Source organism: Arvicanthis niloticus, chromosome 3 (genome assembly GCF_011762505.2).
Source record: "Arvicanthis niloticus isolate mArvNil1 chromosome 3, mArvNil1.pat.X, whole genome shotgun sequence".
NCBI lineage: Eukaryota > Metazoa > Chordata > Mammalia > Rodentia > Muridae > Arvicanthis > Arvicanthis niloticus.
The window spans coordinates 123,802,680-123,821,858 of record NC_047660.1 but is presented as its reverse complement, the minus strand read 5'-3'; the positions used below and the strand labels follow the sequence as shown (position 1 = coordinate 123,821,858).

Sequence of the window (19,179 nt, the reverse complement as noted above, 5' to 3'; positions counted from 1 at the left end):
AAGTGTACCAGAGGAGTTGGAGAGTAGAAGGCCTTCCTTGGGAGTTTTAGACACGTCTTTTTAGTGGAAGGCCTTCCCTCCTTTGATCCTTAATGAAGCAGCTCGCTGAGACTGTCCTTGCTTGTCCATCCTGATTTATTTGATTGTGGATGTAAATCCATACACTTTGTTTGGGGTGAACCAGAGATTAAACACCTTGTGCAAGAAGGAATACCAAGGAAGGGAAGCTCATTGACTAGGCGCAGGACTATCTAGACACCTCATTAGCATGGAGAAGATCTCCAGGTGTTACACTACATGACTCAGTACCCATGGTCCTCAGTGTGTTGTCCTGGTTACATGTTCCAGAGCAGGTACACAAACTGGTAGGAAGCAGCTCCACTCCTACTGGTTTGGGATTTCTGAGTTCACTCAACCTTAATAGTTCTTATGTGGTAACATGGCCCCACATGCCCTTCTCTCCCTCTTCTTTTCCCTCTCCCTCTCCTTTCCCCCCTTCCTCTCTCCCTCTCTTTCTACCTTTCTCTCTTTCTTTTTTCCCAGTCCTGTTTGGTTGTATCCTAGGTCTCTGGGCTATCTAGCTTCTGGTTTCTGGTCCTCCAGGCAGTGTTAGGCATGGGCTTCTTCTCATTGCATGAGTCTCAAGCTAGACCGGCCATTGGTCGGTCATTCCCACAATTTCAACCTCACTTTTACACATCTTGTAGGTAGGACAATTTGAAGATCAAAGATTTTGTGGCTGGATTGGTGTCCCAATTTCTCCACTGGAAGTCTTGCCTGGTTACAGAAGATGGCTTGTTTAGACTCCGTATCCCCTATGCTAAGAGTCTAGCCAGGGTCACTCTTGTAGATTCCTGGGAGTTTTTATTGCACTTGGTTTCTACTCACCCAGTTCTCTCTCCTAGCACTGTACCCTCCACCCCCATCTCTCCTGTTTCCAACCCTACCCACCTCCATTGCACACACAAAATCTATTCTATTTCCCCTTCCCAGGGAAATTCATGTGTTCCCCTTGTTACTTAGCCTCTCTGGGTCGGTGGATTATAGCATGGTTATCCTTTACTTAACAGCCAATATACACTTATAAGTGAGTACATACCGTGTTTGTCTTTTTGTGTCTGTGCTACCTCATTTAGGATTTTTTTTTATTCCTGGTTCTATCCATTTGCCTGAAAATTTCATGTTTTTAATGGCTGAGCAATGCTACATTGTGTAAATGCACCCAGTTTCTTTAGTTTCTTCATCTAGTCTTCAGTTGAGAGGGACATCTAGGCTGTTTCCAGTTTCTGGCTATTACAAAAAAAGCTGCGAGGAGCATAGTTGAGCAAGCATCTTTGTGGTAGGATGGGAGTCCATTGTGTGTGCCCAGGAGTGGGATAGCTAGGTCTTGAGGTAGATTGATTCTTAATTTTCTGAGAAACTGCTGTATCGATTTCCAAAGTGGTTGTACAAGTGTAGCTTCCTCCTCTGGAATCTTAGGCTCTTTAGTCTTTTTAGTCGAAGGCCTTCCCTTTGGGTGATCCTTAATGAAGCGGCTCTCTGAGACGATTCTTGCTTGTTTGTATTGCTTTATTTGGTGGTGGATGTAAATGCATACCCTTTATTCTGGGTGACCCAGGGATTATATACCTTTTGGGGACAGGAATACCCAGGAAGGGAAGCTCATTGGCTGAAGGTTCAAGGCTATCTAGACACCTCATTAACATGGAGAAGAACTCCAGGCATTATGCTATGTGACTGACTCCCCGTGGTCCTCTCAGTGGGGGTGTAGTGGTTATGTGTTCTAGAGTAGTACAAAGACAGGTAGGGAATGGCTCCATCCTGCCATCAAATCTCTAAGATTCTGGGGTTTGAGCTCATTCAGCCTTACAATTCTTATGCCTGTCTGGTAGTACGTTCCCACATGTCCTACATTCTAACGTTTTTCCTCCTTTCTTGTGGTTCTTCTACTTCTCTCCCTGGCTGGGACCAAAAGTCCAGCCTTCCTGTCTCTCCTGCTTAGTCAAAGGCCGATCAGCAATTTATTAACCTATCAGAGATAACTGGGGGACATTCTTTACACAACATTGACATAAGAGATAGTTCAACAATCAAGACAATGCTAGTGTCCATACTATAACCAGATCGCTGGGAACAGAAATCAGCTGACATCCAGTTAGACCAGCACCATTTATTGAAGATGCTTTCTTGTTGCGGGAAGTATAGAAAAGAGTACATGGCAGGCTTCCTGCACTACAGCCGCCAACTCTCCGCCCACCAACTCCGCTGCCGCCACCGCTAGCCCCAAAGCAGCGACAGATTGCAGCCTTTCCAGCTCCAGTGTGCTGCCTCAGTGCCCCCGTACCCTCTCAGCCATAACACCCCCGGGTTGGTGGTCCCACATTCCAGTAACCCAGTAAAACAAAACTCTTGAAGCTTATAATTAACCAGTCAGATTTATATATCAACAATTCTCAAATCACAAGATGCCCACACAATAATTCTTGAGCCAAATGATAATGATACAAGCTGCCCACCTAGATTAGACAAGTTATCCCAATTAGTCTATCCCTATATTAAAAACATATCTACCTGTGACTAGTTAAAGCCACGCTGGTTCTGAATCATCCTGCTCACCGCCTTCCATCTTGACTCCTCCCTCTCCTGAGCTGCTCTCCTCTCTCCAACTCTTAGCTCCGCCTCCCCTTTCCCTGTCCAATCACAGGCCTCCTGCTGCACTAATATTTTGATGTAATTGGGCAGGGAAAATCCTGCCACACTTTCTTTCTTTCTTTCTTTTTTTTTTTTCTTTCTTTCTTTCTTTCTTTCTTTCTTTCTTTCTTTCTTTCTTTCTTTTTTCAATTGTATTTTTCTGGCCTCTTTATCAAAAAGATAAAGGTGTGAGAATAGGTGTTCATAAGTGTGGGGATTTACTTCTGTGTCTTCAGTTTGATTCCATTGATCTTGTATCTGTCTTTTTTAGTATCTGTCTTTTTTATGCTAATACCATGTGGATTTATTACTACAGATCTATGGTAGAGCTTGAAATCAAGCTCTAGCTATCCTGTTTTTTTTTTCCCCATATGAAGTTGAGTATTTTTCTTTCAAAGTATATAAAAACATTGTGATGGAATATTGATGGGGATAGCATTGAATCTGGAGATTGCTTTTGATAAGATGGTCACTTTTACTTTGTTAATCCTACTGATCTATGAACATCAGAGATCTTTCCATCTTCTGAAACCTTCTTCAATCTCTTTCTTTAAAGACTTGAAGCTTTTGTCATGGAAGTCTTTCACTTGCTTGGTTACAGTTACCCCAAGATATTTTGCCTATTTGTGGCTATTGTGAAGGATGCTGTTTCCCTGATTTTTTTCTCATCTCATTTATTGTTTGTGTATAGAAGGGTTAGTGACTTGTTTGTTTGTTTGTTTTGTTAATCTTGTATCCAGCCACTTCACAGAAGGTGTTTATCAGCTATAAGAATTCCCTATATATAAATTCCCTATATAAAAATCCCCTGGTAGAATTTTTGAGGTTGCTTATGTATACTATCTGCAAGTAGCAGTGCTATGTTGAGTAGATCTGGAGAGAGTGGACAGCCTTACTTTGTTCCTGACTTTAGTGTAATTGCTTTGAGTTTCTCTCCATTTAATTTGATGTTGGTTATATGCTTGCTGTAAATTGCCTTTACTATGCTTAGGTCTGTCCCTTGTATCCCTGACCTCTCCAAGACTTTTATCATGAATAGGTGTTGAATTCTTGCCAAAAGCTTTTTCCACATCTAATGAGATGATCATGTGGGGTTTTCTCTTTCAGTTTCTTTATACGGTATATTACATTGACAGATTCTCATATGTTGAATCATCCCTGCATCTCTGTGACGACGCCTACTTGATCGAGGTAGATGATCATATTGATGTGTTCTTGGATTTGGTTTGTGAGTATTTTATTGACTATTTTTGCATCAATGTTCATGAAGGAAATTGATCTGTAATTCTCGTTCTTTGTTGAATCTTTATGTGGTTTCGGTATCAGGGTGACTGTGGCCTCATAAAATGATTTTGGCAATGTGTCTTCTGTTTTTGTTTTGAGGAATAACTTGAGTATTGACATTAGTTCTTCTTTGAAAGTCTGGTAGAAATCTGTGCTAAAATCTTCTGGCCCTGTTTTTTGTTTGTTTGTTTTGTTTTGTTTTGTTTTTAGGTTGGGAGACTTTTAATAACTGCTTCTATTTCCTTAGGGGTTATAGGTCTTTTTAAGTTGTTTATCTGCTATTGATTTGACTTTGGAAAGTGGTATCTATCAAAAAAAAATTGTTTCTTTTAGATATTTCAATTTTGTGAGTACAGGGTTTTGAAGTATGACTGAATGATCTTTTGGATTTCCTTGGTGTTTGTTGTTAAATCTCCCTTAGTGTTTCTGATTTTGTCCATTAGGATATACTCTCTTCTTTTTAGTTAGTTTAGATAAGAGGTTCTCTATCTTGTTGGTTCTCAAAGAACCAACTGTTTGTTTCATTGATTGCTTTGTATTATTCTCATTTCTATTTTAGTAATTTCAGCCCCCAGTTTGATTACTTCCTGCTGTCTACCTCTCCTGGGTGTGTTTGCTTCTTTTTTATTCCAAAGTTTTCAGGTGTGCTGTTAAGTTGCTAGTATGAGATCTCCAGTTTCTTTATGAAGGCACTTAGTGTTGCGAACTTTCCTCTTAGCACCATTTTCATTGTGTCCCATAAGTTTGGGTGTGTTGTGCATTCATTTTCATTAAATTCTAGGAAGTCTTTAATTTATTTATTTCTGCCTGACGTTGAAGTCATTCAGTAGGGAGTTGTTCTGTTTCCATGAATCTGTGGGCTTTCTATTGTTTTTGTTGTTGTTGATATCCAGCTTTCATCCGTGGTATCTGATAGGATAGAGGGGGTTCTTTCAGTTTTCTTGTATCTGTTGAGACTTGCTTTGTGACTGAGCGTGTGGTCAGTTTTGGAGAAAGTTCAATGAGGTGCTGAGAAGAAGGTACATTCTTTTGTGTTTGGATGAAATGGTGTGTAATGTCTGTTAGGTCCATTTGGTTCCTAACTTCTGTTAGCTCCATTACGTCTCTATTTAGTTTTTGTCTGGATGACCTGTCCATTGTCAGTGGAGTATTGAAGTCTCCCACTAGTCATGTGTGAGATCCAATGTGTGACTTAAGCTTTACTAATGTTTTTTTATTTTTTTCCGAATGTGGGTGCTCTTACATTTGGAGCATAGATGTTAAGGATTTTTCCTTTGATGAATATGGTGTCCTTCCCCATCTCTTTTGATTAATTTTGGTTTGAACTCTATCTTGTTGGATTTTCAAAAGATACACAGCTTGCTTCCTGGGTCCGTTTGCTTAGAAAATGTTTTTCCATCTTTTGCTCTGAGGTAATGTCTCCTTGTTCCTGAGGTGTCTTTCCTTTGTGCTGCATAAGGAAGGATTCTGTTTCCATGGCCATTCTCTTAGCCTCTGTCTTTTTGTTGAGAAATTGAGTCCATTGATATTGAGAAATATTAATGATCAATGATTATTAACTCCTGTTATTTTGTTGTTAGTGATGGTGTGTGTGTGTGTGTCCCTACTCTCGGTTTTGTTAGTGTGAGATTATTTATTTCATGTTTTAATGGATATAGTTAATCTTCTTGGGTTGGAGCTTTCCTTCTAGTACCTTCTGTAGGGCTGGACGTGTGGATAGATATTTTTAAATTTGATTTTGTCATGGAGTATTTTGTTTTCTCCATCTATGATGATTGAAATTTTGTTGGGTCTGGGCTGGCATCTGTGATTTCTTAAGAATCTTCAAGACATCTTTCCAGTCCCTTCTGGCTTTTAGAGTTTCCATTGAGGAGTTGGGTGTAATTCTAAGAAGTGTGCCTTTGTATGTTACTTGGTCTTGGTTTCTGTTTTGCCTTTAATCTTCTGGTCTCTGTGGTTTGTATTTCTGGTGACTGTTATGTCTTTTCCCTCTTTTTTTGTCTCTCTCTCTATAGTCTTTCTGTTGTAGCCCTAGCTTCCCTGGGACTCACTCTGTAAACCAGGCTAGTCTTGAACTCAGAGATCCACCTGCCTCTGCCTCATGACCACTGGGAGTAAAGGTGTGTGCCACCACTGGTTCCTAAAAGACCTGTTTCAAAAAATGAAAACACAGAAAAAAACCAAAACCAGAACCAAAAAAACTCAACCCTGTTGCAGTGATTTGCAACCCCAATAAGCCTGAATTTAAAAAACTAACAATCTGGTTATTATATCTATAAGCTATATGCCTAGATTGGGCAGACCTTGCACTATACTAACTTATTCTCCAATATGAGACCCTTTGTTACTCATAGTTTCTCCTGGCCACATGGTTCTGCTCCATCTTCATTTCCCCCTCTTCCTTTCTCCTCTCCTTTCTTCTCCCCTTCCTCCTCCTACTGCTCCCCCCACAACTCTCCAAGATCTCAGGTCCCACCTTTTCCTTCCACTGCCCAATCACAGCCTCTGACCTTTATCTGACCAGTTAAAATGGGGAGAAGATTCACAGGAGATCAGCAGCTCAACAGGGAGCCGCCCCTCTTGGGGAAGCAGAATTAACATCAGAATAAAAACAGCACCAGTGCAACCCACAGCATTTCCCTGTTTTTGTCCAGTTAAAAAGGCTCTTTTCTCTCAGATATAAATTGAGCACAACCATAACAATTATGTAAATTATAAAGCATGATATACACTTAACTTTAACATCTAGTCTATCATATTTGTCAATTAGGTAAAGTACTCTATCATCCATCCTAACTTAAAGAGTTTATAATTCTGTCTAAATTATATTGATTTTAACTTGTATTTCCATCTGAAATCCATCCTTTCAAATCCAGATCATCTTTCTTAATGTTAAACCACTTAAAGTCTGATTATGAGACTATAACTAGTCTTCAATCCCATCAGAGATCTGAGAAGGAATTTAATATTACCTGAATATGTAGGAGGCAAAAAGACATAGCTTCCAAAACTATATAATTTGTGGAGACAGCTGACTGCCTGGATAGTCCCCTAATTTCTTATAATGTTGGAACATCTGTCTTTAGCCTTCTGGGAGTGTCAGAATCATCTGACAGACCTTAAATGAAGGAGGAACTTTGAAGAACTAGCATATTCTGTCTTGGCAGAGCTTAGCAGTTGACCATCCTCACTCACATCTGCCCTTTTCTGGACAGTACTTTGGTCTGCAGATGAATTAGGGCACTTCTCAAAGCAACTCTGCCTGGAGGTCATGATGCTTCATGTCTTCCTTGAAGTGGAATGGGAACACACCTGTCTCGTAATCAAATGATCTTTGATGACAAAATAATATTAAATGCCATTTTCATGTTTGAGTATGCTTAACCCAGGGAGTAGCACTATTAGAAGTTGTGGCCCTGTTGGAGTAGGTGTGCCCTTGTGGGTATGAGCTTTAATACCCTTGTCCTAGCAGCCTGGAAGCCAGTATTCTGCTAGCAGCCTTCAGAAGAACTGAAGATATAGAACTCTCAGCTCCTTCTGCACCATGCCTGCCTATATGCTGTCATGTTCTTGCTTTGATGATTATGGACTGAACCTCTGAACCTGTAAGCCAGCCCCAATTCAGTGTTGTCCTTATGAGAGTTGCTTTGGTCATGGTGTCTGTTTACAGCAGTAAAACCCTAACTAAGATCAAAGTTGGTACTGGGAGTGAGGTATTGCAGTGATAGGACTGACCATGTTTTTGTTTGGAAGAAAGTGGATTTGGGGATTTTGGATATGGAATGTGGTAGAATGCTTTAAATGGGGCTTAATGGACCATCCTAGTAGGAAGACTTTGTTGCTGAGAGTAATTTGAACTGTGCAGACCTGGCCCAAAAGGTTTTAGGGGAGAATTTCAGTATGTGGCATAGAGACTGTTTTTGTAGTATTTTGGTGAAAAAAAAAATGTGGCTACTTTTTGCCCTTGTCTGAAGCTCTGCTTGAGGCTAAGCTGAAGAGACTCAGATTAATTGCATTGACAACGGGAGTCTCAGAAATGCCCATCATAGACTTTGTTCTCTGGTTAAATCTCATAAAGAGCATTTTAAACAAGCATAGCAATCTGAGAAGGAAAAGTATAAAATATATGGTTTGAGTATTAAAGGGGCACCAGGAAGTAAAATGGAGCCTAATCCTGTGTTCTAGGAGATAGCAGATTAAGGGAGTGGGACTTTGGGGCAAGATCCCACCCAGCTAAATTTAGATCCAGGCATGGTGGTGCACACTTTTAATCCCAGGAGATAAAGCCAAGAAAATCTCTGAGTTCAAGGCCTGCCTGGGACAAGACAAGTTCTAGGTGAAGAAAAGTTTAAGTCCAGGCATGGTGGCACACACCTTTAATCCTACAAGACAGGCATGTAGATCTCTGAGTTTAAAGTCAGTCTACAGAACAAGTTCCAGGACAGCTAAGCTTAGGTAGTGAAGGAGATGGAAAACAGAAAGCTGGTGGTAATGTAATAGAACAAGGGGCCAAGTTCCAGGCCCAAGAAGCAGCAGAACTCAGCAGCTTTGGTGATTAGTATCTGGCTTTATAGTCAAGAGGAGGAGGCAACTACTGGGACAACTGATGCTGGTTAGCTGGGGCTAAGAAATTAGTGGTGATTAAGAAGAGACTAGCATCACTGAGGTGAAATCTTCTGGGAAGTGTTTTCTGAGAGCACAAAGAAGTTGTGTTCCAGAGACAGCCAAGGTTGTACCTCGTGCTGCAGCTGGACTTGGTAATGTGTAAGAGTCGTCCAGGTAATACTGGTTTTGAAGGCATGAAGGGGTCATGAAGAGCAGCTGAGGGTTGGCACTGTGAGAGACCAAGGAAAGCCATGGGTGAGGGTGCAACCATAGTTGCAGTTGACAGCTCAGGACTGAAGAGGTCATGTAAATGATTTGAGGCTCGGCACCATGAAGAGAGCCTATGAGAGGCTATTGGTGAAGCTTCCTTGCAGCAGAAAACCCCAGTGTAAGGTATTGGAGATGCCACCACCATGGGATGATCACTAAGAACAGCAGCAGCAGTGGACTGGATCTACCTGAGCTTAAAGTGTCACAGAAGGCAGAGTTGGAGAAGTGAGGCCAGCCCTTTGGAGGAGCTCAGAAGATCATTTGTGGATCCCGGACATTGAAACAAGAAGCTGTAACATTGAAGTTGTCTTGGAGACCCCAAGATATTTGAGATGCTGGAGCTGTGGGCTATCTGTTGAGGAAAGCTGATAACAAGGGAGTGAAACTAGCCCAGGAGAAAGAAGTTTGTTGCAGTCAACAAAGATGAAAAAGGAGTTGGCGATCTGAAGACTGACTGCTTTGACATCAGACTTGGAGATGCAGAGTTTAGACTTTGTCCAGCTGATTTTCTGTCTTGCTTTGGGGATTACAGTTAAGTGATTGGATGGATCTCTGAAGAGACCTTGGACTTTGGACTTTTAACATTCTTGAGACTGCTATAGACTCTGGGGAATTTTGAAGTTGGACTAGATGTATTTTTCATTATGCTCTGTTTAGGTATGGCCCCCCTAGACTCATGGGTTTGAACAAGCTTATTGGGGCCAGGGAGTGGAATGTCATTATTTGAATATGCTTGGCCTGGGGAGCAGCACTGTTAGAAGGTGTAGCCCTGTTGGAATAGGTGTGTCATTGTGGGTGTGGGCTTTTAAGACCCTCTTCCTAGCTGCCTGGAAGTCAGTATTCTCCTAGCAGCCTTCAGATGAAGATGTAGAACTCTCAGCTCTGCCTGCACCATGCCTGCCTGGATGCTGCCATACTCCCACCTTGGTAATAATGGACTGAACCTGTAAGCCAGCCCCAATTCAATATTGTCCTTCTAAGAGTTGCCTTGGTCATGGTGTCTGTTCACAGCAGTAAAACCCTAAGACAGTCATATTCTGTGGATCTCTGACGCTTTTGAAAACTATCTAAATATATAGAGTAACTGAATTGTCAAACATTCATTATGCTTAGCTAGTCACTATTTGAATACTCTTGGAAACACTTGTAATTAACTAAATTAGAATCTAATATAGCCATGAGTTTCACTGTGTGACTGTTCACTTACATTATGTAATCATCCCAAACGGTTTGTAGCAGCAGCTATTAAAAGAACTGGGTCTAAGACTTTGTATTCTTAATGAGTTGCATAGGCACAATGCTTATCTAAAAGCAACAATATTAATTTAAAATTTGTATCAATATACAAAATTTTATACTAATGAAAACCTTAAACCTGTGTGTGTGTATAAATTCTGTACCAATGTAAGAAATTAAAACTTTAATTTTGTATCAAATATAAAGGTTTCTACCAATTTAAGATTATAGTTATATAATGCTTTGTTTAAGAGTAAATTTAATATCCTATCTCTATTTGTCTATTTCTATAATTTCTATAATATTACTATATCTCCCCTTTTCCTTTCCATCTTCCTCTTCTTTACCTCAGAAGGAAGGATAGAGGAAAGGAAAGGTAGAAATACTTGAGTCTAAACTCTCTAGTTTACTCCCTATCCAAAGTCACAACATTTATAAGTTATCCCTTAAAATGACAATAAATCTATAATTTACAAAATAGCCAGAACCATCCACTCCAACCTAAAGGACCAGGGCACTCATCTTCTTTTGTTTGCTTCTAGCTAAATTGGAGCAAAGATTTCCCTTCTGGGGTCCAAAGGGGGAATAGGAAAATTGGTTTTGTCAAAGGAGAGCTAGCTGGCATAATTTGTCTTCCAGTCTCTGTGTGCTGAGAAAGTTCAAGGCTTAGCTGAAGTCCTGACTGTAACAGTCTGAAAGGCTGGATGGGTGAACTAGCTGTTCTGGAAATGTGCTGGAATTAAGTCTTTAGAGGAAACAGCTTTGATGTAATGGAGGTAGAATCAAGCAAGGAGCTGGAATGGAAGGTCCCAGAATCTCAGCATCCCAGAGTGTGAGTCTTGTCGGGGCTCTGTTTCTCCTCTACCATCCTGCAATATACAAACCCTTCAGGCAACACATAGTTCTGTAACACATTCATATGGAACGTATAGGCACACATTCAGTTAAGATCACAGATCAATTAAGGCAGATCAATAAAGAAAGACAACGGCTTTTCTTTAGAGGTTAGTTTGATCACGTAATCAAACTACAATATAAATTTCCATTCCTGCCATCTTAAAGGATGGTATCTAATAACAAGTCGAGAGGATTTTCTCCCCAATAAGTGTTATTGACTGTATATAGACAGTTAAGTCTCAGCAGATCCCAGAGCTGTCTGTGTACAGAGACATATATATTACCTATCTCGTTGATCCTGTCAGTCTCCTTCTTGTCTGTAGCCAAGGTCTTTAGCGGGGTCTCCCTTTGTCATGTCTGATTTTTATCAACTTGAAAGGAACCCATAGCTTTTCTTTTCCTGTAGAAATATAGGCATAACCTCTCCCCCAGAGTATTACATTTCTTGTTTTTATTTTGATGTTAGAACATCTTTAAAATAAATAAGCTGGCCTAGTTCAGGATTTTTTTCCACAATCCAATATCCTTTACTGCCATAGTTTTTTGTTCATTAGCATTTAAAAATTTTATGGTTAATAAAACACTATGTTCTCTATTTCTGAGGGTTTTTGTTACCCCCTTTTGTCTGGTAAGCATCTCTTTTAGAGTACAATTAGATCTTTCCACAATTGCTTGTCCTGTAGGATTATGTGATATGCCTGAAACATGTTTTATATTATAATATGTTTAAAACTTTTTTTTATCTTATTAGACACAGATGTCAGACCATTGCCCATTTTAATACGTGTGAGCATTCCCATAATGGCCATACGTTTAACAAATGTGTAATTACAGAATCAGCCTTTTCTGAAGCTAAAGCAGTTGTCCATTGAAATCCTGAATATGTGTCTATTGTATGATATATATCTTAGTTTACCAAACTCTGTAAAATGAACACCTCCATTTGTCAAATTTCATTTCTTTGTGTACCTTAAGGGTTACTTCCTGTAGGCAATGGGGTTTGGTTATATAATGAGCAAGTAGGATATTGCCTCACAATTTCCTTGGCTTGTTGTCAAGTGATAGAGAGCTCTTTCTTCAAACCTTTGTTGTTAACATGGTGTTTTTTATGGATTTTCAAAGCCTCTAGTGGGCAGGTCTGTGGTACATTTTCTCAATCATGATTGATGTGGAAGGCCCTGCTCACTGTGGGCAGTGCCACTGATGGTCTTGGGTGCCACAGGAAGGCAGGAGGAGCAAGCCATGAGGAGCGAGCCAGTAAGCAGCACCCCTCCATTCTCTGCATCTGCTTCTGTCTCCAGGTTCCTGCCCTGACTTCCTTGGGTGATGGGGCTATAAGAGTAAATGAACGTTTTCCTCTCCAAGTTGCTTTTGGTCATGACGGTTTTGCCATAGCAATAGCAACAAACTGAGATAGGCCCCATGACCAGGACTTTCTCTTTCTTGGAGGTTGGTGTGGTTTTGGTGTTTGTTAACAGCTGAGCATTATTTGATGTTACCTCAGATTCACAGCTTCAGGAGAAAGGTAGCCTTCTACCCCTCGTTTTCCACACAAAGCCACTTATATGAGGAAGCAGCTTCCCAAGGCAGAGTGGCCAGTGATATAGCCAGGTTTCCATCCAGGACGAGCCCATATTCCAGCCATGACTCCTACTATCCTGCAGAGTCACTAACAATCCAGTCTAGCCCCTTGGGGGCTGCTCTACTGAACTCTGGTGTCTGTCCAATTTGTCTCCACATTTTGCATGCACTTTTCCTTTAAGAACTGCTTTTCTTGCCTCCTCCCCGAAGTTCTTTTGCTTACAGGAATCCTTATTCCCAAGACTGTGAGGGCACCCAGGAGGTGACTGTCTGACCGGTGGCTTTCTGTATATTCGCCTTCCTAAACAAAAGCTTCTGAGAAGCAGGAACTTCCTGTTTTGTTTCGTGTTGTTCTCCACTTATTTCCTCTAAAATGTCTGGAATATGGTAGATGCAGTTAGCTTTTGAGAGGAAACAAGCTGGTAGCTGACACTCAACTTCCTCACTTGATCATTAGAATCTTGTGTTGACCCAGGTTACGGCTCTCCTACGCCTCGATAAGGATGGATTTCAACAGCTGCCTTTACTATATTGCTGAACAACTGGGAAGTGAAGAACTGGCTGCCCTCAAGTTCCTGTGCTTGGACCACATCCCACAGAAGAAGCAGGAGTCCATCAACGATGTCCTGGTGCTATTTGAGAGGCTGAAGGAGAAGGGGATGTTGGAGGAAGGCAATCTGTCTTTCCTGAAGGAGCTGCTTTTCCTCATCAGTCGGTGGGACCTGCTGAGCAACACCTTAAACAGCAGCCGAGAGGAGATGGTGAGGGAGCTGCAGGTTCCACACAAAGCCCAGGTTTCTGCCTACAGGTGGGTAGAAAGGTTGTGGTGGGGGGCCTGGGAAGTGTGCTCTAAAGGGGCATGCCTCTGTGGCATGTGTGAAGTGACTTGTGAGACTCCGGGCTAAATGAAGACATTTAGGGGCTAAGTACGTAATTCAGAGAAAAGTGCTACAGCTATTAAAAAAATAATGTATCTTTTATAGAGTACAGAAAGGGACTTAGGAGGAGGAAAAGGGACTGGGCTGCAGGAGGCCGAGAGATCGGTGTGCAGTAGTTACTTTGCTGTTGCTGTGGTCAGATACCATGACCAAAGACAATTTATAGAAGAGTTTATGTTGGATTACAGTTCCAGAGGGCTAATAATGACAGAGATAACATGGCAACAAACAGGCATGGTGGCAGGAGCAGGAAGTTGAGAATTCACATCTGCCATGCACACAGGAAACAGAGAGTGTGAACCCCAAGTCGGGTGAGGCCAAACCTCTCAAAGTCTGTCCCCGGTGATGTGCTTCCTCCTGCAAGGCTCTGCATGTAAAAGCTCCAGAACCTCTCCAGACAGCCCGGGGACCAAGTGTTCAAATATGTAAGCCTATGAAGGACACACTCTTCATTCAAACCACCACAATGTGCAATTTAAATTTTTCATTTTGCAAAGTGAAACATTACCTTCTGGTATGCTGATAATGGTATTTTTAAAAATATTTTTTTAGTTTTTATTTTATGACATGAGTATTTTGCTAGCTTATGTGTCTGTACAGCATTTGCATGAAGGCTTCCTGCGGAGGCCGGAGTGGTCATTCAATCACCTGGACACAGAGTTACAGGCAGTTGTGAGCTGCCGTGTGGGTGTTAGGAATTGAACCTGTGTGCTTGGAAGAGCCATCAGAGCTGTGTGTGTTTGGTTGGTTTTGTTTTTTGCTTTTTCATTATTTATTTATTTTTATTCATTTTACATCTTGATCAAAGCCCCCCCCCCTTCTCCTCCCAGTCCCACCCTCCCACTGTCCTTCTCCCTCCCCAGCCCCACACCCTGCCCTGGAACAACCTACCCACATGAGGACCAAGCTGCACATCTGCTACATATGTGCAGGGGGCCTAGGTCCAGCCCATATGCTCTTTGGTTGGTGGTTCAGTCTCTGTGAGCCCCCATGGATGCAGGTAAGTTGACTCTATAGATCTTATGGTCTCCTTGGCCCCTCAGGCTCCCTAAGTCCTTTCCCCTACTCTTTCACCAGACTCCTGGAGCTCTGCCTGATGTTTTTGGCTATCTAAATCTGTTTCCATCAGTTGCTGGATGAAGCGTCTCAGAAGACAGTTACGCTAGGCTCCTGTCTGCAACCAGGGTTTCAAATAAAGAAACCCTTGTTAAAGAGAGTTAAAACACCATAGGTTTAAAATAGCGAATCTGGGGACACTAAGGAGAATCAACCAGGATTCCAGCAAGCTGTGTGGTAGCCACTTCCACCAGCTAAGGACTGGGCTCCTGGGGGGTGGGGTGGGGGAAGAAACCAACAAAGCATTGTTGTTCTTTCCTCAAGTAAACATAGTAACTTTGTAAGTAGTCACACATTTATACATGTTCTTGCATCTGATTTAACAAATTGTAACAGACAGGATTGTGGGTGATGAGGGCTTCTAAGAGAGTCTCTGTCTACATCCGGGAAAGGAACCACTCAGACTGCCCCTGGGCTGGGCAAGGGGAGGGCAAATGGAGAAGTCTAGAGGTGTGCTCACTTTTAGGGGTATTTTCTTGCTCTTGAAATAAGCCAGAAATACTCTGCGTTACCCACGACTCAGAGTGAATTCTCAGGAACTTAAAAACCAAGACTGCAGGCCTGGATTAATAAGAAAGCAGATTCACACATCGGTGACTCATATTTTGGTGGCTCATACTTAAAGCCACAGATGGGTTCTGTATGCATACACAAGGAAGGGTCTCATATGCACATACAAGCAGGTAGGAAGGGCTGTCATTGTGGGAAGCAGTGGGACCCTAACCATGAACAAATACATCTGGAAATGGCCACCTCCTGTAGCCAGGAAGGACTTCTGATGGAGGGATGGAGACTCCAGCCCACCCACAAAATTTTGCCCTACCTGTAAGATATGTTTGTAGTTTGGGGCCCTTGCACACACTCAAACAGTACACCTCACGAATCTCAGGTTAATGAAAGTGAAAAAGGCATGGGCCAGGCTGTTAGGGGACTTGTGTAGTTTTTAAGCAGACTGTTGCCATATGTGTGTGTTCTTTCTGGGGGAAGGGGAGGAAATGAAGTTTCAGTGAGGGAACAGAGCCCTGAGGACACCCTGGAAACAGAGCATGATTGCAGGTGGGCAGTGGATGCAGGCAACGAGACAAAGGGAGTGTATGGTGGGGAGAGCTCAGGGCAGCTGGTTGTGGTGAGAGCCTTTGGTGTTGGCGAGAGTGGAAGGAGGTGTGTGTGTGTGTGTGTGTGTGTGTGTGTGTGTGTGTGTGTGTGTTCAGAGTCCCTTTTATTCTAGAACCAAATATTTAGCCTTCCTCCTGAAGGAAATTGCTGAGAGAACACCGACCAGTGGTTACAAAGGAGTCAGCTCTGATGTACACTATGGAGAATATAATTTCCCAGATCCTTACATCTGGATCTTGATTTTTAATATCGACATAGGAACAGCAGGATTCCTTTAGTTAAAGTCAGTTGGAATACAAAGGTGGTGGTGGCACTTGACTCAGGTGGGTGGGTTGGACCTGTCTCTATAGACTTCTACCCCTTCTTCAGCCTCCTCCTGAGGAGGCCCTGGGAGTGAAGCCTGCTGTAACTGTATAGTGGTGGAAAATGATCTAGAATGTGTTTCTAAAGTGTCTCTGTTTCCTGCCACAGGGTCATGCTCTTTAAGCTCTCAGAAGAAGTGAGTGAGTCGGAATTGAGATCTTTTAAGTTCTTGTTGAACACTGATATCCCCAAATGTAAGCAAGAAAATCGCTTGGTAAGACCTAGTCTCCTGAAGATGGGTCACCTCTGGGGTTTCTGAGACTAGAGAGCACTGCTAACCATAAACTGTATTGAAGGTTGTGTTGTTGTTGTTTTGAAACATGGTACCATGTAGCCCAGGCTAAATCCAAACTTGCTATTTAGTTGTCTTAGTTAGGGTTTTACTGCTGTGAACAGACACCATGACCAAGGCAACTCTTATAAGGACAACATTTAATTGGGGATGGCTTACAGGTTCTGAGGTTCAATCCATTATCATCAAGGTGGGAACATGGCAGCATCCATGGTGGACATGGTACAGGAGGAGCTGAGAGTTCTACATCTTCATCTGAAGGTTGCTAGTAGAATACTGGCTCCCAGGCAGCTAGGATGAGGGTATTAAAGCCCACACCCACAAGGCCACACCTACTCCAACAAGGCCACACCTCCCAACAGTGCCACACCCTGGGCCAACTGTTTATAAACCATCCTACTAGCCAAGGTTGACCTTAAACTTCTGGTCTTCCTGCCTTCGCCTCCTGGGTGTTGAAATTACTGACGTGTGCCATGCCTCCTGGTTACTGTGGTTCCAGGATGTGGAACACAACACTTTCTACACAGTAGGCAAGCACTCTGCCCACTGAGCTATCTCTCAGCCCCGGTGTTCTCACTGGAAGAAAGTAGTTAGCCGGGGCCAGTACGTATAGCTGTAGTGCCTCTGCACAGTGAAGTGTTACTGCTTAGCCATAGGGCAGAGCCAGGAGCCTGTGAAAGCAAGTGGTGCAGTTCAGCAGCACGTGGGACCCACCCAGCAGGGCAGGGAAAAGAGGTTGCCCAGGGTCACATTTCCCCACTTCTGCTGTGCTTGAAACATGTCACGTTTGCTTGTTTGTTGTCCCCTCCCACCCTGCTTCCCAGTGTGCATTGTGTGTCTTTAGGAGTAGGTTGTAAGATATATGTGTCTGTGTCTACATGTTGTGTATATTGTGGGTGTTTCTTATGTATATGTGTGATGTAGGTGCCTGAGTGTGTGTACCTCTGTGTGGCTTCTCTGTTGGTCTGAGTCTATATGTGTGTGATACCTGTGTGTGTTTCTCTCTGTGAATCAGTGTGTCTTTGTGTGCTGTGTGGTATATGGTCTAAATTTGATGTATGCTTTGTCCAAATGTATCTCTGTGCATTTGTTTAGGGTACACGTGAACACAAGTGTGTGTGGCATCTCTCCGTGTGTTTGGTGCATATGACTCTGTATATTAACTGAGGTTTGGAGGTAGCTAAGGTACCAGGGGCAATACCGGGGTATAATGCAATCTCCAGGACTGTCCCATCCACATTCCTCAGGCTGATCCATAGATGGAGGCATACTCATACTGTTTGAGAGTAAGGCCTGGAGACTGGGTGACACCTGATATGGTTTCTCATCTTTCCATCTTTTAAAATACTTTTAGGCCTTCGTGATTACTGTCAACTGTGAGAGATCAGCATGTGCTTGGAGGTGGGAGGGGAATCCATTTGGGAAATATGGCAGGGCCCTTAGTTTGGAAGAAGTGGAGACTATGCGAAGCCCCTAATCCCAGAGCCCATGCACTCAAACCGTTCTTGTTTCTGTTCTCCTCCCCAGAGCCTGCTTGATATTTTCGTAGAAATGGAAAAGAGGATCATCCTGGCGGAAAGTAACTTGGAACTCCTAAAATCAATCTGTGGCCAGGTCAACAGGAGCCTGCTGGGGAAGATCGAGGATTACGAAAGATCAAGCTCAGGTATCTGGACAACAGCCGCGGGTCGACAAAGCCCTCGGAGAAACGACCGTTTCTGATCAAGTTTTTCTTTTTCAATTCAGAGAGAAGAATGAGCCTTGAGGGAAGGGAAGAGTTGTCAGTTTCGGTTTTGGATGGTAATGCATACAGACACACTCCTTAGATTCTGAGGTGCTTGATTTCCGATTTCCTCTTGCCTTCTTCCTACAACCTTCTGCCACATCCTGATTAAGATGAAAGTTCAGTGGCCTCTTGTCAGCTCTGCAGCGCTCTGAAAGCCCCATGGAAATATTTGAAGTGAACTCAGTCACTGTAAGAGAGTCTTAACTCTGCTCTGGCCTTTGCTTTTGAAGAGAATTTTGGGGAGCTAGACTCAAATTATTTTCCTGAACATTCTTTGTTTTGTTTTTTGTTTTGTTTTGTTGAGACAGGGTCTTCCTACATAGTCCTGGTTATCTTGGAACTCTCTATTTAGACCAGGCTGGCCTTGAAATCACAGAAATCTACCTGCTTCTGTCTTAGTGTTAGGATCAACATCTGACTTTTTTCCAGAACATTTTTAATCAAATTTCTTCAAGTTTCTCTGCTCTGTGAGAGGCCCCTCAGGTCCACACACACCTGAGTCCCTCCATTGTGTGCCTGCCTCATCCTGATATGCTCAAGCCAAGTTGCCAATCTCATCCCAGAAGGCAATTCATCCAGTCCTCTGTTTTCTTACCTAGGAAACTAGATAGAACAAACAGAAGGGTTCTTTCAGTGTTTTGTTGTTTGAGACAGGGTGTCTCAGTTACGGTTCTATTACTGTGAAGAGACGCCATGACCACAGCAATTCTTATAAAAGAAAACATTTAACTGAGTCTGGCTTACAGTTTCAGAGGTTCAGTCCATTATTGCCATGGTGAGACATGGCAGTGCAGGTGCTGGATATGGGGCTGAGACATGGTGCTGGATATGGGGCTGAGAGTTCTACATCTTGATCCTAAGGCAGCAAAGAGACTGTGCCACTGGGCATGGCTTGGGCATATATGAGATCTCAAGGCCCACCTCCACAGTGACACACTTCCTCCAACAAGGCCACACCTTCTAATAGTGCCACTCTCCATGGGCCACACATTCAAACACATGAG

At 42.6% G+C, this 19,179-nt stretch overlaps 1 protein-coding gene across 4 annotated transcripts in view; it reads left to right on the top strand.

The window, feature by feature from the left end:
- Positions 1 to 19,179, top strand: part of Casp8 (caspase 8) — a 40,779-nt gene that overhangs the window by 11,974 nt on the left and 9,626 nt on the right. For 3 of the 4 annotated variants that reach the window (XM_034497148.2, XM_076931859.1, XM_076931860.1), the window contains exons 2-5: positions 13,040 to 13,372; positions 16,206 to 16,311; positions 17,917 to 18,055; positions 18,136 to 18,189. In XM_034497148.2, coding sequence (XP_034353039.1) covers positions 13,068 to 13,372; positions 16,206 to 16,311; positions 17,917 to 18,055; positions 18,136 to 18,189 — 604 coding nt within the window. In that variant the 5' untranslated portion in view covers positions 13,040 to 13,067. Of the gene's footprint in view, positions 1 to 13,039; positions 13,373 to 16,205; positions 16,312 to 17,916; positions 18,056 to 18,135; positions 18,190 to 19,179 lie in introns of those variants that run through there. The other variant, XM_076931861.1, reaches the window with a different exon arrangement.